At 43.5% G+C, this 22,644-nt stretch overlaps 1 protein-coding gene across 2 annotated transcripts in view; it reads right to left on the reverse strand.

Moving 5' to 3' along the window:
* Positions 1-1,024: 1,024 nt before the first annotated feature.
* The window catches only part of ENOPH1 (enolase-phosphatase 1), a 75,723-nt gene continuing 54,103 nt past the window's right edge, over positions 1,025-22,644 (reverse strand). Inside the window, exons 6-7 of one of the 2 annotated variants that reach the window (XR_013272253.1) lie at positions 4,392-4,544; positions 1,025-1,212 (exon numbers count right to left, since the gene is read on the reverse strand). Coding sequence is in view for 1 of the 2 variants with exons in the window: in XM_077476164.1 (XP_077332290.1) it covers positions 1,073-1,212 (140 nt within the window). In the remaining variant the exon portion in view is untranslated. The remainder of the gene's footprint in view (positions 1,213-4,391; positions 4,545-22,644) is intronic. The other variant, XM_077476164.1, reaches the window with a different exon arrangement.

The following is a 22,644-nucleotide window of genomic DNA, read 5'->3' on the forward strand; positions in this document are numbered from 1 at the left end:
GATCAGAGAAGCAGCCAAGAGGCCCATGGTAACTCTAGATGCAGAGATCCACAGCTCAGGTGGGAGAATCTGTTCACAACTATTAGTCGTGTAATACATAAATCTACTGGCCTTTATGGAAGAGTGGCAAGAAAGCCACTGTTGACAGAAAGCCTTAAGTCCCATTTGTAGTTTGCAAGAAGCTATGAGGGGGGACACAAACATGTGGAAGAAGACCAAAACGTAATTTTTGGTATAAAACCAAAGTACTATGTGTGCACAAAACTAACACTGCACATGATTCTGAACACACCATCACCACAGTGAAACGTGGTGGTGGCAGCATCATGTTGTGGATATGCTTTTATCTTCAGCAGGGACAGGGAAGCTGGTCAGAGTTGATGGGAATGTAGATGGAGCCAAATACAGGGCAATCTTAGAAGAAAACCTGTTAGAGTCTGTAAAAGACTTGAGACTGAGGCAAAGGTTCGCCTTCCAGCAGGACAATGACCCTTAACATACAGCCAGAGCTACAATGGAATGGTTTAGATCAAAGCATATTCATGTTTGATTCGATTTAATTTGAGAATCTGTGGCAAGACTTTAAAATTGCTGTTCACAGATGATCTCCATGCAGTCTGACAGAGCTTGAGCTATTTTTCAAAGAATGGACCAAAATGTCACTCTACATGTGCAGAGCTGGTAGAGACATCCCCAAAAAGACTTGCAGCTGTAATTGCAGCAAAAGGTAGTTCTTCAAAGTATTGACTCCATTGGTTCTGAATACAAATGCACGCCACTCTTTTCAGATATACGTAAAACATTTTGAAAACCATTTATCATTTTCCTTCCACTTCACAATTATGTGCCACTTTGTGTTGCTCTATTACATAAAATACCAATAAAATACATTTAAGTTTTTGTTTTTAACATGACAAAATGTGGAACATTTCAAGGGGTATAAATACTTTTTCAAGGCACTGTATCTTTATGTTTATTCTGGAGATTTTACATCATTCAAAAAAAAAAGGAAAAAAAATAGACATTGTTATGTTTCATGCTTTTCAATTTATTTTATGTAAAAGAAAAAAAGTTATTGTACAGGGTGCAAAGTTATCTGCTCAAACGAGGTTATAAGGGGGTAGTTGGCTTTTTCCTCATCGGTTAGCGCTGCATTACCAGGTCTCACCACTAAAGCCACAGTCATTCCCGCTTCCTCTGCCGCCTTCGCCTCTGTAGAAAAAGAGAGTGCCCAGAGATAAGCAAGATTTTTTTGAAATCTAACACACACACACACATTATATATATATATATATATATATATATATATATATATATATATCGATCCACACACACATATATAGATATACACACACACACACACTGGATATCACATGTTTTTTTTAATTAGAGGCTATAAAATTCAATTTAATACAACGTATTATTTCTCAAATGCAAAGTGCAACATGTAAAGTACAATAGGGTGATCAGAAATCATCTTTTGCTGTTCTATTTTTTTTTTTTTTTTCAGCGTGTTGGCTTGCTGGTCAGTGTGAGGGGTGCAATGGCTGGGGAGAGGTGGAGTGCACTGAGGAAGGAGTATCCAGTATGGACTGTTCTTCCTCAGTACACCTGTTGGTGACAGGTACATGAATTTGGTGCAAGCACTGACAATGTCATTTGACAGGAAGCTAAAAAAGAAAGGAGAACGGACCATATACATACAGAAGTAGCCTGCCTAAGTCTAATAGAAATAAAAACTTCCAATCCAAACTCAACTGAGTGTCACTAAAATAAGTCAAAGCTGCCAGATCTTATTAAAACTCTTGGATCTGTTCCTATTGCTTCAAAATGACTTGTTGAGAAACCGGGCAAGCCAAGTAATTTTATATTATTGTGTTCTATTGTGCACACATTCCCTGCAAGTCAAACTGGATTTACTAATAAATTTTACAATTCTTCTTTGCCTCAGTCAAAAAATATCAAGCCTTCTTTCTTATGGAAGAACGCAGGCAAATCCAGGGAAAGGCACAAAAATAGGTGCAACATTTTTGCACACAAAATTTACCTTACCAGGTTAAATTATACTGGGAAGAAGGTATATAATTCTCCAAGGATTAGTAACTTATTTAAACTTCCAATTAAAATCAGCATATGTTTCTGTCAACAATATTTGAAACAGCAGACCAGCTTTGATGTGACAGCATTTTAATGTGCCAGTTTTTTGTTATAAAGCGCAACCCCTACTGATCATATAAAGAACAGCAGGATTCCAGCAATCATTGCAAAGAACTGCATCAGCCACTGTGTTGGATTGAACTGTGATATTTATTCCCAAGCAGCTTTTTTTTAATACTTGGATGAAGTGGTGAAGAGTTGGATCCTCTGTCAGAGACTTCTCCCAGATAATGGTCTCTATTACTCCTAAATATACAGTATCTCACAAAAGCATGTACACCCCTCACATTTTTGTAACTATTAATGGCTGTGTGTTGAGTTATTTTGAGGGGACAGCAAATGTACACTGTTATACAAGCTGTACACTTACTACTTTACATTGTAGCAAAGTGTCATTTCTTCAGTGTTGTCACATGAAAAGATATAATAATATTTACAAAAATGTGAGGGGTGTACTTACTTTTGTGCGATACTGCAACACTGAAGAAATGACACTTTGCTACAATGTAAAGTAGTGAGTGTACAGCTTGTATAACAGTGTACGTTTGCTGTCCCCTCAAAATAACTCAACACACAGCCATTAATGTCTAAACCGCTGGCAACAAAAGTGAGTACACCCCTAAGTGAAAATATCCAAATTGGGCCCAAAGTGTCAATATTTTGCGTGGCCACCATTATTTTCCAGTACTGCCTTAACCCTCTTGGGCATGGACATGGGCAGCACAGTGGTGTAGTGGTTAGCACTCTCAGCCTAGCAGTAAGAAGGGTCGCTGGTTCGAATCCCAACCACGACACTACCTGCCTAGAGTTTGCATGTTCTCCCTGTGCCTGCGTGGGTTTCCTCCGGGTACTCCGGTTTCCTCCCACAATCCAAAGACATGCAGGTAGGTTAATGGCTTCAGTCAAAAAAAAAAAAAAATTGGCCATAGTATATGAATGGGGACCTTGGATTGTGGGCTCCTTAAGGGTAGGGACCTATGTGAGTGTGCAATGTACAGGGATAGGGACAATTGTAGACACTCAGGTTGAACTTGATGGACTGGTGTCTTTATTCAACCTAACTAACTATGAAACTATGGAGTTCACCAGAGCTTCACAGGTTGCCACTGGAGTCCTCTTCCACTCCTTCATGACGACATCAAGTAGCTTGTGGATGTTAGAGACCTTGCGGTCCTTCTCCTTCCGTTCGAGGATTCCCCACAGATGCGCAGTAGGGTTTAGGTCTGCAGACATGTTTGGCAAGTCCATCACCTTTACCCTCAGCTTCTTTAGCAAGGCAGTGGTCGTCTTGGAGGTGTGTTTGGGGTCGTTATGTTGGAATACTGCCCTGCCGCCCAGTCTCTGAAGGGAGGGGATCATGCTCTGCTTCATTATGTCATTGTACATTTTGGCATTCATGGCACTCATGCAGCCCCAGATCATGACACTCCCACCACCATGCTTGACTGTAGGCAAGACACACTTGTCTTTGTACTCCTCACCTGGGTGCTGCCATACACACTGGAAACCATCTGAACCAAATAAGGAAGCAGAAGGGGTTTAGGGACATTAAATGAGGTGCATGTGCACCTCCGTCCGTAAATCAGAAAAAAGAAAGGGGTTTGTGGGACTTTGACGTGTGGTGGGAGAAATTATAAAATAGTTTAATTGGCATATAAACAAAGCATACTTCATAAACATGATATAAAAGCGATGGCATACAAAAAAAAAAGAAGAACTCATATATATACACACACACACACACACACACACACACACACGCACGTATCTGAAATCTCATAGTATCCCATGGAAGTATTTAGTATAAAAAGCCAAATGCTTATAGAGTAATGGATACAAATGGGTTATACAATACAAATGAATCACAGTTGAGATCAAGCTATGTTTTGGGAAGATGATGACATTGATAAGCGTTTCGTGGCCAGTCGCCACTCATCAGGAGAAAACACATAGCATATCTGAAAAAAATGAAAAAAAGTACCAAATAGAACAGGGATATGCAATTAGCCTCCAGCTGTTGCAAAAACTACAAGTCCCATCATGCCTCTGCCTCTGGGTGTCATGCTTGTGGCTGTCAGAGTTTTGCTATGCCTCATGGGACTTGTAGTTCTGCAACAGCTGGAGGTCCACTAATTGCATATCCCTGAAATAGAATCTAATGTTTTTCCCAGGTAGTAAGAAACAAGGTGGGGGGGCAAGGGGAAACAAGATGTGTATCTCCCTGGAATACTTACATATAAATTGTTCTAGATAAGCAGTATTGGAAGTCAGGATCTGCGAGTCCCGGGAGCTGAGGGATTGAACCCAAGGAAGAAGCGAGCGCACCAACATACCCTAGGAACACCCTCCAAATGTAATAGGCAAGGGGGGGAAAATTCCAAATAGGTCTGTAAATGATATTGGACCAATATGTGTGAATGGTACCGATATATACATACAGTATTAATGAACTATAAACCAACACCCATTATTGCCTTAACAAGTGAAAAGCATAGCAGATACAAAGTGAAGGGAATAATATATCACATAAAAATAAAATAAAAAGTGAAAAATTGCATGAAAATCATGCAATACCCCAAAGGGGAAAGCGTGAAAAAAAACCAAGGTGGTGTGCAGTCTTGGTGATAGAAAGGAAATCACTGGGATAGTTACCTGGTGACATCGCACAGAGACATGCTCTGAGACATGATGTGCATGTGTGAAGAGAAAAGCCAGAGGGTGAACAAGACTCCCAGTGGGGGTATAAGTAACACCCAACACTCTCTGGGCTCCTCCCATACGTAATCATGGATAAGAAACTAACACTCATTGTTGCCTGGAAAAGTATAGTGGGTACAAAGTAAAAGAAAACAAATCGCAAACGAGAAAAGAGACTAAAAAGGTGAAAAATCGCATGAAGATCATGCAGGTTCCCAAAAAGGGGTGAGGAAGGTTTGCGATTTGGCTTTTTTATACTAAATACCTCCATGGAGTTCTATGTAATTTCAGATGTGTGAATATTATTTTTTTTTTATGCCATCGATTTGTACATAGATAAAAATACTTATGTTCAACCATGTATCATATGTTTATGAGGTATGCTTTGTTAATATGACAATTAAACAATTTCACAATTTCTCCTACCAGGTGTCTTGAGCCTTACTCAAAGTCCCACAAACCCCTTTTTTTTATGTGAACCAAATGTTTATCTTGGTGTCATCAGACCACAGGACATGGTTCCAGTAATCCATGTCCTTAGTCGGCTTGTCTTAAGCAAACTTTCTGTGGGCTTTCTTGTGCATCATCTTTAGAAGAGGCTTCCTTCTGGGATGACAGCCATGCAGACCAATTTGATGCAGTGTGCAACGTCTAAGCAATGACGAGGTGACCCCCCCACCCCTTCAACCTCTGCAGCAATGCTGGCAGCACTCATACATCTATTTCCCAAAGACAACCTCTGGATATGACGCTGAGCACATGCACTCAACTTCTTTGGTCGACCATGGCAAAGCCTGTTCTGATTGGAACCTGTCCTGTTAAACTGCTGCATGGTCTTGACCACCGTGCTGCAGCCCAGTTTAAGGGTCTTGGCAATCTTCTTATAGCCTAGGCCATCTTTATGTAGAGCAACAATTCTTTTTTCAGATCCTCAGAGAGTTTTTTGTTATCAGGTGCCATGGTGAACTTCCAGTGACCAGTATGATAGAGAGAGGATAACACCAAATTTAACCTGCTCCCCATTCACACCTGAGACCTTGTAAAACTAACGAGTCACATGACACCGGGGAGGGGAAAATGGCTAATTGGGCCCAATTTGGACATTTTCACATAGGGGTGTACTCACTTTTATTGCCAGTGGTGTAGACATTAATGGATGCGTGTTGAGTTATTTTGAGGGGAAAGCAAATTCTCACTGTTATACAAGCTGTACACTCACTACTTTACATTGTAGCAAAGTGTCATTTCTTCAGTGTTGTCACATGAAAAGATATAATAAAATATTTACAAAAATGTGAGGGGTGTACTACCCTTTTGTGAGATACTGTATGAGGCAACTACCTGTTGTATAGCCACTTTATCTTATTTCATAAAAATCAGTGCTGACAGTGGTCACCAAAGGAGTGCCACAGAGTACAAACTTTCCATTGTAATGAAATGGGATTGTTGCAGTTAGTGGAGATTCTGGCAGGTGTAATTCCCATCTGTTTAAGCCTGTACAAGCTGTGTTTGCCTATTCTATAGCAATATCGGAAATGCACTTACCAAAAAAGCATGCCTAAGTTTGGTGAAGGGAACACTTTGGCTACTTTCACACTGGGGCGGGCGCTAGCAGCTAAAAAATTGCGCCGCTTTACTGGTGCAATTCAGCCACTAGCAGGGCTGTTTTAACCCCCACTAGCGGCCAAAAAAGGGTTAAAACCGCCGGCATAGCAGCGCTGCAGCAGCACTATGCCAGTGGTTTAGCGGTGCTGCCCCATTATTTTTAATGGGAAGGGGCGATTTAGGAGCGGTGAATACACTATGCGGCTTGCAGGACTTTTTGTATCGTCCTGCAAGTGCACCGCTCCAGTCTGAAAGCCCTTTGCGATTTTTAGCGCTGTAGCGCCCATAAAGCGCCTCAGTGTGAAAGTAGCCTAAGGGGTATATTAAGATTCTTATGGTGGTGGAAATTTTAGAACAATATACCATTGGCCTATACACACACACAGACAACTCATTAAAGGAAAGTTTACATAGATTTTTGATTGTGGTCTTGTTATGTTTGTACTCACTTCTTTTGTTGGGTGCAATTTTATTGTATACACGTGTGTTTGCTTTAATTATTAGCCCTATATAACTTGAGATATACTTAAAGTGTTCACTCTAATATAGCAGCCAAAGTTTATTCACAACTGCTTAGTGTCATTTATTGTATATATTTATTAATTGACAACAATATACACCTTTGTGGGTTTAGAGCCATAGGGGGAGATTTAGGCCTCTTTCAGGCGAACGATCCGTTCAGGTCCGCCTGCCAGTTTTTTAGGCTAACCTGAACGGATGCTCCATAGACCTCTATGGAGTGTCGGATGTCAGCGGTTACATCCGACCCGCTCCAACCCGAAAAAATGTGACGGAGGAAAAACCTACTTTTCCATCTAGGGCCGAAACTACTAATCGATTAATTGACAACTAATCGATTATGAAATTAATCGATAACTATTTTCATAATCGATTAATCGGCCACTAACATAATGGGGTTAAAAAAAAAATAATTTATTAGCCCTTTATAGTACAATAAGAGCAAATCGCTACTGTAAATATTAGGAAAAATGGAGATAGAGAAGGAGGGATTATTGTGGTGCCTAACTAACAAAGGGGAATAGATATTTTTTATTCTTTATATAAGTTGTATCACCATTTAAAAAAAGAACATTAAAGTGATTGTAAAGGCAGTCTTTTTTTTAGCTTAATGCATTCTGTGTGCATAAATGAACGGTCTAATTCAGCATCAGTAATATTAGCATCCCAATAATCCCTCCTTCTCTACCTCCATTTTTCCAAATTATCTATTGGGATGTGGTGCCTCAGGGTATTTGATTTCCCCGCCTGACCTTCCTCTCTCTTCTTACTGTAAATTTACTTTCACTGTCCCATGGTAAAAAATTAACCCCTTACAGTAGCGATTATTTGCTCTTTTTGTACTAATTTTAGTTTCTTTAACCCCATTATGTTACTAAACATCTCAGGCCTGGGTCACACCTCTGTTTTGTGATGCTCTTTGCAGAAACACACTACAGTTCATTGACATGGTTTCCTATGGGACACGTTCACTTCCATGATTTTTTTCAGCTGCTGCGTATTTGGAAAAGACAAGGACTTAACACAAAACTGTGCTATTTTGGTTCAATATACTTCAATGGAGAAGCTGCAGAAAAGCAATGTAATAATGCGTTTTTGCGGCAATTTGTGTTTTTTTTAATCTGCCCAACAACAAATTGGCCAAAAAAATATGTAAAAATTCAAATCGCAGCAAAATTAGCTTCTTTTTTTTATTAATTTAAGGTTATTAACTGATTAATCTAAACAATAATCGGCCAACTAATCGATTATGAATATAATCGTTAGTTGCAGCCCTATTTCCATCCATCTGCAGATCGGATGACGATGGACTCTGCGGTCCGTCGTCATCCGATCTCCCATAGGGGAGAGCGGCACTCTGACAGGTCCGTCCCTGCGCAGTGTGCAGAGACAGACCTGTCATCTTCCTGCTCAGCGGAGATCAACGGAGTGATCCCCGCTGAGCAAGCGGATGTTCACGGGGTGGATCATCACGGATGAAAGAGGCCTTACTAAAATTGGAGAGTACAAAATCTGGTGCAGCCCTGCAAAAGAAACCAATCATTATCCAAGTTTTTTTGTCAAAGCTTAATTGAACAAGCTGAAGTTAGAAGCTGATTGGCTACCATGCACAGCTGCCCCAGATTTTTCACTCTCCAGTTTTAGCAACTCTGCTCCATAGTGTGGAAGGGTTGACACATGTGTGAAAGGATAGAGTAGAACAGGGATATGCAATTAGCGGACCTCCAGCTGTTGCAGAACTACAAGTCCCATGAGGCATAGCAAGACTCCGACAGCCACAAGCATGACACCCAGAGGCAGAGGCATGATGGGACTTGTAGTTTTGCAACAGCTGGAGGTCCGCCAATTGCATATCCCTGGAGTAGAACATCAGATCTGAGACTCATATATTTAACAGTTACCCTCTAAACCAGAGATTACTGTTGCTATACAGAATAGACATTTTTTTGAATAATAATAACATCTTATTTTATTCTGCAGTGCACTAGGTGGAAATGTACCAGGTACTACATAAATTTCACCCAGTTACACCTCTGCTGGAGATGTGGCCAGGACACTAGTTCAGTACACCACATTTGGTGATCATACCCCGTCTACAATTTCCTCACACAATCGCTATCACCTCTGATCCAGGATCATACCTACTTCACCATTCCTTAATTTCTCTACGAAAAAAAAATCTTGCACTATTCACTTACTACACACAATCAAATTCCCGATTACTGGTATTGGAGGCAAAGGAAATATCTTTTGTTAATCAAATGGCTAAACAGAATAAACTGCACCTCTGAAATTGAGGAGAATATTTTAATATCACTGGACTCACCATTTTTTTTTTTTTTTTTTTTTTTACTTGGAATGATGTCCAAGAACTGTGCTAAAGATTATACTACTTAAAATTCTGATATCATTGGCTTACTAATATTGTATATGATCCACTTACAGACAATAATCTGATGCCATGGACTTGTTTTGGCGCATGGGGTAAAGGGAAATTACTCTCTTCACCGTCCCTCTCCTTTTGTTTTTGTTTTATCTCATTCTATCCTCCTTTTGCTTGCACATCTTTTCATCATCCATCTCTATCTTGTTCTTTATATTCTTGCTTTCTATTTTCTTAGATTTCTTCAACAGAATAGATCTTGCTCCATTTAAAGTATAACTGCATTTGCACCCAACATTATTCATTCTTGCTAGTTACTGCTTCATGAAAAAAAATGTCTATCTGATGGATTACCACTACTGAAATTACATTCCCTCTCCAGCAACATTGCATGGCCATGTGTTTGAATCCATTTCTTCTGTAAACCAGCTTTTCATGACAACCACTAGAGGGTACTGTCTGCATTGCTCTGGATGAGCATTCTGTATCTTGGGGACATTTGCTTGTAGCTCATCAGAATAGAGCAGAGGGTACTCACAGATATCAGGCTGCACACAACATTGCTGGAAACAGAACTTCACAAAGCATTAGACAGCATATTAGCAATTTTCAAAGGCTGTATACAATACAGATGTATAATTTAAAGGGTAACTCCATTTTTGTCAAAAAGAAATGAGCAAATAAAAAGAAATAATATACGGTAGTTTATACAATTGCAACTCAAGTCATACTGTAATTAAATGTTATCCTTTCCTTTTCAAAGGAAAAAAAAAACACGTCTAAAGGGATGCAGACCCTGCAGTTTTCCTCATTAGAGCTCTGCAGGTGGAGCAGCTGATTGATAATTATAAATTCATTCCCATACAGTACATGGGCACAGAAAATCAAACAGCTATTCCTTCAGATACAAAAGGTAGGATTCTGCAAGAAAGTTTGATGAAATCATTGTAATGTACATAGATCACCCAGAGGGGGGGATGTTTTTTTTTTCCCTCAACAAAGGTGGAGTTACCCTTTAAATAACATGGTCACATTCCATAGAGATTCTACAACATTGATTAGGCCAGGGCTCGACAAACCCCAGGCGCCAGGTCGCCAATGCGACCAGAAATCGCAACCTGACGCCTAAGCTGCCACCAGCCCTCTCACTATTGATGCCCCAGACATGCAGCGCATTAACACTGACTGCCGTCCTCCTCCACACTCAGAGGCGCCGCGCTAAGTGTGTGAAACTGACAAGCAATGGAGAGAGGAGGATCTGTCAGATTTCAGCTTGATGTCGGGGTGGGTGGGACCCAGCAACTATCAAACACCAGCCAGTGGAATCTAGGCGGGCCGCTACGTGTATGTGGCCCCGCCCCTTTTCTTAAGCAGCCCAATCGTTGGCCGGTGTTTAATAGCTGCTGAGTCCCGCCCACCCAGCCAGGACCCGCCCACCCAGCCAGGACCCGCCCATTCCAACATTAAGCTCAATTCTGACAGCTCCTCTGTTACATTTCAGTAACAGAGTGCTCCGTGTGAGACCTGCCAGTGCCACCTGCCAGCGCCAACCAGTGGCATCTGCCAGTGCCAACCAGTGGCACCACCAATCAGTGCCACCTGCTAGTACCAACCAGTGCCACCGCCAATCAATACCACCTGCAACAACCAACCAGTGCCACCGCCAATCAGTGCCACCTGCCAGTGACAATCAGTGCCACCTGCCACTAACAATCAGTGCCACCTGCCAGTGCCAATCAGTGCCACCTGTCAGTGCCACCTGCCAGTGCCATCTGCCACCGCCACTCAGTGCCACCACCAACCAGTGCCACCTGCCAGTGCCAACCAGTGCCACCTGCCACTACCAGTGCAACCTGCCACCACCAACCAGTGCCACCTGCCACCACCAACCAGTGGCAGTGCCACCAATCAGTGCCACCTGCCAGTGCCACCGCCAATCAGTGCCAACTAGTGCCACCAACCAGTGCCACCTGCCAACACCAACCAGAGCCACTGCCAATCAGTGCTATCTGCCAGTGACAACTAGTGCCACCGCCAATCAGGGCCACCTGCCACTTCCAAACCAGTGCCACCTGCCAATCAGTGCCACCGCCAGTGCCAACTGCCAGTGCCAATAGTGCCACCTGCCAGTTCCAAACCAGTGTCACCTGCCAGTTCCAAACCAGTGTCACCTGCCAATGCCATCTGGCAGTTCCACGTGCCTGCCAGTGCCACCTGCCACTGCCAATCAGTGCCACCTGCCACCGCCAATCAGTGCCACCTGCCAGTGCCACCGCCAATCAGTGCCCACTAGTGCCACCGCCAACCAGTGCCACCTGCCAACACCAACCAGTGCCACCACCAATCAGTGCTCTCTGCCAGTGACAACTAGTGCCACCGCCAACCAGGGCCACCTGCCACTTCCAAACCAGTGCCACCTGCCAATCAGTGCCACCGCCAGTGCCAACTGCTAGTGCCAATAGTGCCACCTGTCAGTTCCAAACCAGTGTCACCTGCCAGTTCCAAACCAGTGTCACCTGCCAATGCCAACCAGTGTCACCTGCCAATGCCATTTGGCAGTTCCACATGCCTGCCAGTGCCACCTGCCACCACCAATCAGTGCCACCTGCCAATCAGTGCCACCGCCAATCAGTGCCACCGCCAATCAGTGATAACCAGTGCATCGCCAACCAGTGCCACCCGCCAACACCAACCAGTGCCACCGCCAATCAGTGCTATCTGCCAGTGACAACTAGTGCCACCGCCAACCAGGGCCACCTGCCACTTCCAAACCAGTGCCACCTGCCAATCAGTGCCACCGCTAGTGCCACCTGCCAGTTCCAAACCAGTGTCACCTGCCAGTTCCAAACCAGTGTCACCTGCCAATGCCAACCAGTGTCACCTGCCAATGCCATCTGGCAGTTCCACGTGCCTGCCAGTGCCACCGCCAATCAGTGACACCTGCCAGTGCCAACCAGTGCCACTGCCAATCAGTGCCACCTGCCAGTGCCACCACCAATCAGTGCTAACTAGTGCCACCGCCAACCAGTGCCACCTGCCAACACCAACCAGTGCCACCACCAATCAGTGCCACCTGCCAGTGACAACTAGTGCCACCGCCAACCAGGGCCACCTGCCATCACCAACCAGGGCCACCTGCCACTTCCAAACCAGTGCCACCTGCCAATCAGTGCCACCGCCAATGCCACCTGCCAGTGTCAATAGTGCCACCTGCCAGTTCCAAACCAGTGTCACCTGCCAGTTCCAACCAGTGTCACCTGCCAATGCCAGCCAGTGCCACCTGCCAATGCCATCTGTTGCCAGCCTTACTCTTTCTGGTCAGCCCATAACCCTGATGTAACAGCGTTTCAATGGAGTTATTGACTGGGTGCTCCATTGTGAGTTAGGGATAGGGGGTGAAAATGAGTGGCCTTACCCCGGGAGCTGACAATCCATACCACTCTAAAAAAAAAACAAAAAAAAACTGGCTCCTAAATTCAAAGCAAATTTGTCAACCCCTGGATTAGACTCACGGTCTTCGTTAATATTTAACTGTATGTAAATGATGACCATTCTTCAGGGTTGTGTTATTTTTTTTTCCTTTTTCCTCCCCTTTTTTTTTTTTTTTTTTGCATTTTAGATTTTTTTTTGTACATTTGAAAACTTTAAATAAAGATTATATAAATAACATGGTCACGCTATTATTACTACTAAAAAGGCCTGGATTCTTTCCTAAATGTACATAATATAACAGAATACTAACATTTATAGGTAAAGTTGATCCAAGGAATATCTGATTGCCTTTTCGAGCGATCAGGAAGAATTTTATTTTCCCCTGCTGGAGCAAATTGGTTCATGCTTTGCTGTTTTTTTTGTTTTCCTCTGGTCAACTGTGGATATAGTATTGTGTATATAGAATTGTATGATTTTATTTTTTTTATTTTTTATTGGTTGAGCTAGATGGGCTTGTGTCTTTTTTCAACCAGACTAACTATGTAACTATTAACCCACACAAATAAAAGTTGTACCTGAGATGCATTAGAGCAGCCTTTTTCAAACAGGATGCCTAGGCAAAACGCCTAATGCCCCGTACACACAAACGGAATTTTGGTCGGAAAAAGCTTTCATCTCGTAGTTAAATCTGAGCATGCGCAAGTTTTTGCGCATCGGAATTGCATACATACGTTCGGAATTTCCAATTGAAACTTTTTCCGTCAGAAAAGTTGAGAACCTGCTCTGAATCTTTTGCTGGTGGAAATTCGGCCAGCAAAATTCCGATGGAGCATACACACAGTTGCATCCGGCGAAAAGCTCTCATCTGTCTTTTGCTGGCCGAAATTCCGACCGTGTGTACACGGCATAAAAGTTTCCCAAAAATGTATACAAGCCAGCAGGTGGATGAAGCCTGCCTTTTAGTTACACAAAGCTACAGGTTTTTATTGTGCACCATTTCAACCTTCCAGCCACTGGCGTCCTAACAACCAGTGATATCATCAGTGTTGATATAAAGGGTGTTGATTGACTGCACACCATTCTTGTTTGACCCTCTACCTCAAAACACTGGGGCTAGCTGAGTGATAGAGAGAAACTGAGGGAGAGGAGAAACACTGGAATACTAGTGTGCAAAAGTGTATTTGCTTTGTAAGAATAAATCGCCTCTAATGTTGGGTGTCCTATGTGTGTCCTACATGTGTTGATGTTGCTGCATCATGTAAAACTATTAGAATCGTTTTTAACATTTTAGAATGGGTTCCTAGAGACCATCCATAATTTTGCAGGGTGCCTTGGCTGATAAAGGGTTGAGAAACACTGCATTAGAGTGTTATTTTCTGATTTATTTGACCTTCTTTGATTTGGTAAACAAGTCTGATTATTTGAACTTCTCAATGAAATGAACTTTAATAACCTTTTCAAATGGTACTGTACCCTCTGTGATTTTTCTCTTATTAGTCTCTCTATGCAACATGCAAGAAGCATTGGGTTTTGTATTGTGCTTTTTATTATTGTGCTTGTTCACAACCTTAACGGTTCAGCAAAATTACAATGAACCTTGTACTAGGAATATTTGTTTAAGTGACAACTACAAAGGGGAGACTTCCCCCACTTAGATGTTGGAGCCATATTAGTTTTCTTTTTTAGGTTTATTGTGTGGAAGCTGTGGCTTCTCTACAGAGGTTCAACTCTCCCCCCACTGAGCCAGACCTACCAATCAGGAAAGCTTCCTGCTGACTGCATAGCCCTAGATATGACTGGCCAACCTAACATAAATTGTCCTTGTGTAGGCACTTCCTGCTATATGGTGTCAAAGCTCTGTTCTTACCCCCCAATTGTGACTACAAGTGGTTATTTTTAAACACATTATGCAGGCATGGTCCAATGTTGTCACCATCAGAAAACCTGCTCTGAGTTGATATGCAGCTCCACACTGAGATAAACATGTAGGCTGCCACTGCTGGTCCAGCGGCTTATATACTTTAATGTACGAATAAAGCCAAAATGTTTCTTTTCATTTGGATGTGGTAAGAAATTGTATAAAACCCTGTCAGTTTTTCTTTTTTTTCCCTCTGAGCCTCCATGGGAAAAATCTCCCTTCAATTCCTGTATTAAAAGAGGAGTATGGGATTTTATTTTTTATCCCATATTCATACTTACCTAGGTGGATGCAGCATCTGTCCCCCCATCCGCCTCTTCACTGAAAACCGAGCAACTGAACATCGCCAATGGCTCGGTTCTCTCACCTGCTCGAGCGGAGAGATGCTGACTGTCAATCAGCAGCTCTCATACTCTGTTCCTCCATGCTCATTTTAGCACTGAGCTGTGGAGGGGTGGGGAGCGGCCATCTCACCAGCTCACTGAGAGGCAGAGACTGCCATCAGTCCAGGCACCTGGCTGATCCAAACTCCTAGAGTCCGGATGACGTGGTGCCTGGATTTATCTGTGTGACGTCAGCAGAGAGGGGACCTCAGACCGCTCTCTGCTGAAAACGGGTCAAAGGAGTGCCAAACGAATTGCACTCCTGTGACCCATAGGAGAAGCCCAGCCAAATGAGCCCAGGCTGGAATTCTCCTTTAGAGAAAAATGCCTTCAGACTGTTGACAATGGAATCAGTATCCCCATTCCCCCTCTATTCCTGTTCTGGTGAAAACTCAAATTTTTGGTCTCTCCTCACTTTCTGTCCCAGTGAAAACTGTCACCAGAACACACAGAGACTGTAATTCCCTAACAGGGACATAAGCAACAATAAACACCTGACAGGAGTTCTAACCACTTGCCACTCTATCCAAAGCTAAAAGAAAGTTTTGGCTTTAGATAGGCTGATGCCCCGTACACACGATAGGATTTTCCGATTGGAAAATATGTGATAGGAGCTTGTTGTCGGAAATTATCCACGGCCATTTTCCATCGGAATTTCCGTCACACAAAATTTGAGAGCTGGTTCTTAAATTTTCCAACAACAAAATCCATTGTCAGAAATTCCGATTGTTTGTACAAAATTCCGATGCACAAAGTTCCACACATGCTCGGAATCAAGCAGAAGAGCAGCAACGGCTATTGAACTTAATTTTTCTTGGCTCGTTGTACGTCACCGCGTTCTTGACGTTCGGAAATTCCGCCCAACTTTGTGTGACCGTGTATATGCAAGACAAGTTTGAGCCAACATCCGTCGGAAAAAAATCCCATGGATTTTGTTGTCGTAATGTCCGATCGAGTGTACACGACATAAGTCAGTGACCCAGAACTTACGCTGGTCCTGGGTCAATGAATCAAAAATTATGGAAGCCAATGGACCAGCTTGATGGCCAAAGAACTAGCATTTTATTAGAAATACATAGAAGAGAAATAAAAAAAAATAAAAAATAATTAAGAAGTCTGCAAAAGCAGCCTTACTTTTTTTTTTATCTCTCAGTACAGCTTCAATGAAAGAGAATAAAATGAAAACCTACTGTCTGCAAAAGCAAACATTACAGAACTTCTCTAAATCAGTAATTATTAAATATTAGTAAATGTCACACATTAATAATTGGCACCATATTTACTTTTTGTTTCTTCATTCTCAACAAAAGAACAAGCTCCCATTCACCTCAAAACAATGTATGTTGGTTGAAGTAAAAGAATAAAATAACAATATCTTTTTATATGACTGAATGCTGACACCCAGTGGGCACTTTGTTAACTTCTTTCACCAACTACTTCACACTGGAAAGGAGCAAACCATTTAGCCCTCGTTCACATTGAATGTGGCTTTGAAATTGCGAGTCTTCATCTGAAATGGCATGATTTCAAAGCTGCTTGCAATTTTAGGTGTGACTTGGAAGACATCTGTGCGACTTCATGTACAGATGTCTAAGCAAGTCGCACCTGAAACCACCAAAAGTAGTGCAGAAACTATTTTTCAAATCGATGTGGCACCGCAAAGTCATACAGATTTGATCAGTGTCATTGCTGACATGGGTGCGACTTGACAAATCATATGACATGTTGCACCAATGTGAACATGGGCTTAGTGATCATTCACCTTCTTAATACACTACATAAAAGGATAAGAGTGCCACGGGTTTGCATTAAGTCCACTAAAAACGTACTTAACTTGACAACAAGTCAAAATGATAAAGCCAAGGTGATTGGGGGCAAACAGCTATCCCTTCATCAGGGCTGACAAATAAGAGAGCATAAAACAATATAAATAAGAATATCTAGATCAACTACATTGCCTATTGATAAAGTCTGGTGTTCTAAGACGATATACTAAAGCACAAAATAAATAGCAATAAAAGCACCGCCCATAGTAATAAAAAAAAAATGGCTTTGTGCCAGGCCATCAGGTGGGGGACAATGTCCGGAAAGTTGTCCACTTGATCACTTTACTGCAGCAACGCAAAATCTCTGGCTTTCTCCTCTCGCTTGATATATATATATATATATAAAGCTTTCGATACCCTCTCGTGGGACTATCTGTGTTATGTACTACAACGTTGGGCTTTTGGAGACTCAATTCTGTCGTGGTTGTCGGCTCTGTACTCAACCCACTCTGCCTCAGTCCACTATGCTTGCTGCCTCCCGCCCTCCTTTCCTATCTCCAGGGGAACGAGGCAAGGGTGCCCTTTATCCCCGGTCCTTTTTGTGCTTGCCCTCGAACCGCTGGCCATTGCCCTGAGGGCAGATCCTAACATCTGGGGCATCCCTTACGCAGGTGGCAATTATAAATTGAGCATGTTCGCTGAAGATGCCCTCCTGACCCTCACCAAACCCATCGTTACCCTGCCAAACCTCCAGGCCCTTCTAACCTGCTTTGCTGCTATTTCAGGCCTCAAAATTAACCCACACAAAACAACTGCCCTAAATGTTACCCTCCCGGGTCCCCAAGCCGTACATCTCCAATCCTTCTTCCCCTACCATTGGGCAAGCTCCCCACTAGACTACTTGGGCATCAAGCTGACCCCTTCTTATGCTTCCCTTTTCTCTGACAACTAATGCCCACTCTTGCGCACTATCACAGCTCTCATGGCGATTCCCCACTTTATCCTGGATCGGCCGTATCCATGCGGTCAAGATGACCATTCTCCCAAAGAGCCTTTACTTCTTTCAAACTCTTCCCGTCCTGGTCCCTGCCTTCTATCTGCAGCTACTCCAGAACAGACTCCTCACTCTTTATCCGGGCACATAAGTGCCCCACTCTCTATGCTCATAAGTTACGGGGTGGGTTGGGCGTTCTGGACATCACAAAGTACTGCCAGGCAGCTCAAATTTCCCAACTCTCCATGCTCCATCTGACATCCCCCTATGGGTTCTTCTGGAGGTACCTAATTGAGCACCGGTCCCCATCTCGGCCTTATTGTGGCTACCCCCCTTATGATACACAGTCTTAAATTATGGGACTCGTTACGATACTCAGGCAAGCTTATGTCCCCATTCCTGCCGCCCCTCTTGAATAATCCTCTGTTCCCACCTGGCTCGGAACAGCCCCACACTTTTTCGTGGTGGCCTGCCCATGGGTTCTCATTAGTTTGTCACTTCCTTAACCACTTGCCGCCCGCCCTATAGCAAATGGACGACGGCAAAGTGGTTTCATAATCCTGACCGGACGTCATATGACGTGATCAGGATTATAAGCCGCTGCGCGCCCCCGGGGGCGCGCATCGCTGCGATCGTTGTTGTGGGGTGTCAGTCTGACACCCGGCAACTACGATCTCGGTAAAGAGTCTCCGACGGAGACTCTTTACCACGTGATCAGCCGTGTCCAATCACGGCTGATCACAGTGTAAATAGGAAAAGCCGGTAATCGGCTTTTCCTCACTCGCGTCTGTCAGACGCGAGTAGAGGAGAGCCGATCGGCTGCTCCTCTGACAGGGGGGGTCTGTGCTGATCGATTATCAGCACAGCCCCCCCGAGGATGCCCACACTGGACCACCAGGGACGCCACCAGACCACCAGGGATGCCAAGGACAAGGTATGCCACCCTAGACCACCAGGGATTCTAGTCAGTGCCACAATGGATGCCAATCAGTGCCCACAATGGGCATCACTGATTGGCATGCATTATTGATTGGCACTGATTGGCATTCATTAGTGCAATATATTATAATACAATGCCGCCTATCAGTTCCCATCTGTGCCGCCTATCAGTGCCTACCCATGCCCACCTGTGCCGCCTACCCATGCCCACCTGTGCCACCTACCCATGCCCACCTGTGCCACCTACCCATGCCCACCTGTGCCACCTACCCATGCCCACCTGTGCCGCCTACCCATGGCCACCTGTGCCGCCTAACCCATGCCCACCTGTGCCACTTATCCATGCCCATCCATGCCAATCCGTGCCACCTATCAGTGCCCATCCGTGTCGCCCATCAGTGCCACCCATCAGTGCCACCCATCAGTGCCACCCATCAGTGCCGCCTATCAGTGCCACATATCGGTGTCCATCAATGCCACCTCATCAGTGCCACTTCATTGGTGCCACCTCATCGGTGCCCATCAGTGCCGCCTTATCATTGCCCATCAGTGTAACCTCATCAGTGCCCATCAGTGAAGGAGAAAACTTACTTATTTGCAAAGTTTTGAAACTGAAACAAAAAAAAAAATTTTTTTCAAAATTTTCGGTATTTTTTTATTTTTTTAGCAAAAAATAAAAACCGTAGAGGTGATCAAATACCACCAAAAGAAAGCTCTATTTGTGGGAAAAAAATTATACAAATTTCATTTGGGTACAGTGTAGCATGACCGCGCAATTGTCATTCAAAGTGCGACAGCGCTGAAAGCTCAAAATTGGTCTGGGCAGGAAGGTGTTTAAGTGCCCGGTATTGAAGTGGTTAATACCCGTGGTCCTCGATTCAAGAGACCCATGAAGCTCCACCAGCGGAGCTCTTCCGTTATATTCAGCTGCATCACTGGATAACTTCCCTCCGACGCCTTGGCTCCTTTCCTTACCAAATGACTGCCTTTGTGCACACTTGCCAGCATTGTCCAGCAGCTCAATGATCTACTCCCTACTAGCTACCGACAGCACTTCTACTACCCTTTCTTATGTGCTTAAATGGGAACATGACCTGTCCCCCATAGATTTAGCAGACTGGAGTAAGGCCTGGTCCAGCATAGCAAAATGCTCCTTTAACACTGCCACATTGGAGGCGGCCTATAAGGTTCTCCTGCGCTGGTACTGGGTCCCAGCCCGTATCGCCAAGTTAAACCCATCATGCAATGATAGATGCTTTCGGGGTTGCAGTCAACAAGGAGATGAATTACACATGTGGTGGTCTTGCCCCTGTCTTGTAGGATTCTGGTCAAGGGTCTTTGGCCTATTATCCTCCCTATTTCATGTCCCCTTCCACAAGAACCCCAAATTTGCATTACTCCATTGTCCACTCCCAGGCCTTTTCTCACACCAACAGAAACTAGCCAAATACCTATTTATCGCAGCCAAGCGAACAATTGAGAGGGCTTGGAAAAAACCTTCTGTCTCATTTGCAGAGGTAAAGAACACCCTGTCGACCCTTATGATCCACGAAAAAAAGTCCAGCATCCTCCACGACTCTCATGCAAAATTTCTTAAGGTATGGGCCCCATGGTGGTCCTTTGCATTCACTAATCTAAATTCGACTAGTCTAGGTCTCTAGATTCAATTTGACTCCGCCTCCAGCCTGGGGGACCCTCTTCTCTCTTCCCCACTTTCTTCCTGTCTCTAGGCCTCTTGCCCGCTGCTCTGTTCTATACCTATGATTCATCATCTCCCCACCCCCTTTTTTTTTGTTTTGTGCTTCTTTTTTTTTCTCTCTGTTGTTTTACTGTTTTTGCTTTATTTTTCATTGCTTCCCCCCCCCCCCCCACGTTGTGTGGACAACCCCGCATCCCCTTAGCCCCTGGATCTCATGACTCGGGGATAACGCACTGGCCCCCAACTCCAGTCAGTCTACTATAGCCTATACCTTCATAATATAGGTCTTATTATGTACTTGTATGTGAACCTCCTTTTTATGCTTTATGTTCATATCCCGTGTGTGGGAATTTGTCACTTGGTTTCTCCCTTGTTCATATTTTAAAAAAAAACATTGTACCAGAAAAGAAGCAGAAGGCATGCACCTTTATATATTATGGGCATGCAGACAACTCAAAGGCTTTTTGTCTCAGGTAAGGGAGACAACTAAACATTTAATTTACTAAGCTCTGGAGCAAATGATCTTGCAGATTAGAACTACACTTTGCAAAGTTGACAGTCTATTTGCCTCTGATCTAGGAAAAACGACATTGTCTTGGCAACTGGTGAGTGAATCCCCCATCCCCCTTTTTTTTCTTCTCTCCCTACTGCTCTCTTTTTCTTATGTCTCTTCATTTGCTTCCCTTCCTCTGTTTTTTTTATTATTATTATTATTTTTGCTACATTGTTAATTGTAACTAAAGTCCAGACTGGGTGAGAGTTACATCATTGCCTACCCTATTTAAATGTATACCAACTATGGATGGGGGATGAATCCATCATTGACTGTTGTATTTGTGTTTTCTTATACCAATATACCAAAGCTGTTACTGCCTTGACTGTATTACAAATGTAATGACATGGCTGCCCACGTCTGCATGAAAATGTTATAAAGACAAAAAATTATTATTGTTTATAAAAAAAAAGTACTACTAATCCAAACAGACTAGTATATTTAATTTCCAACACGCACCATCAAATTGATCATTATTAAACCTATATCTCCAAGAGTACAAGTGGAGAATATTGCACCAAGAAAAATAGCAGAAGAAAGAGAAAAGATTGATATAGTGAATGATTCATGTGATAGAAAGGAGACTATCTAAAGTAGCAAAGTAAAAGAAAGTCAGCCTGAATAGTAGCAACGGGAAATAAATGGTGTTACAGAAGAAATTGTATGGTAATGCCTGCAGGTAATACCAACAAAACAATGTATCTACATGAAAGAGGAGAGTAATAAGTATCCAGTCTAACAGTACAGCAGTGCAGTGACAAAGCTAGACATTATTTCTCCCAAGGCAAATAGGTGGCAAACAGCGGGGAGAGATGCTACTGTTGTGTCAGTAATCACAGCTACTGCTTGCAACTGTTATTATTGTCATTAGGTTGCTATTGGAGATATTACCATAATGTGTATGAAGATTTGGAATGTTGCTAAAGTGACCATATGCACTGTGAATGTGCTTTTATATTTATTGGTAATGTGGATATTTGGATTCATTTTTTAAAGCTATTATAAACTATATTAAGAACCCCAAATAAATATCCACTTGTTCATATTACCAACCACCTACCTCTACAGGAAATGGTCAGAGACTGCAGACATACTACAGGAGACGGACAGAGACTGCAGACGTAGTACAGGAGACGGACAGAGACTGCAGACGTAGTACAGGAGACGGACAGAGACTGCAGACGTAGTACAGGAGACGGACAGAGACTGCAGACGTAGTACAGGAGACGGACAGAGACTGCAGACGTAGTACAGGAGACGGACAGAGACTGCAGACGTAGTACAGGAGACGGACAGAGACTGCAGACGTAGTACAGGAGACGGACAGAGACTGCAGACGTAGTACAGGAGACGGACAGAGACTGCAGACGTAGTACAGGAGACGGACAGAGACTGCAGACGTAGTACAGGAGACGGACAGAGACTGCAGACGTAGTACAGGAGACGGACAGAGACTGCAGACGTAGTACAGGAGACGGACAGAGACTGCAGACGTAGTACAGGAGACGGACAGAGACTGCAGACGTAGTACAGGAGACGGACAGAGACTGCAGACGTAGTACAGGAGACGGACAGAGACTGCAGACGTAGTACAGGAGA

This window comes from Lithobates pipiens, unplaced genomic scaffold (genome assembly GCF_037356315.1).
Source record: "Lithobates pipiens isolate NorthernLeopardFrog02 unplaced genomic scaffold, aLitPip1_a1.2 Scaffold_13, whole genome shotgun sequence".
In the NCBI taxonomy this organism is placed as follows: domain Eukaryota; kingdom Metazoa; phylum Chordata; class Amphibia; order Anura; family Ranidae; genus Lithobates; species Lithobates pipiens.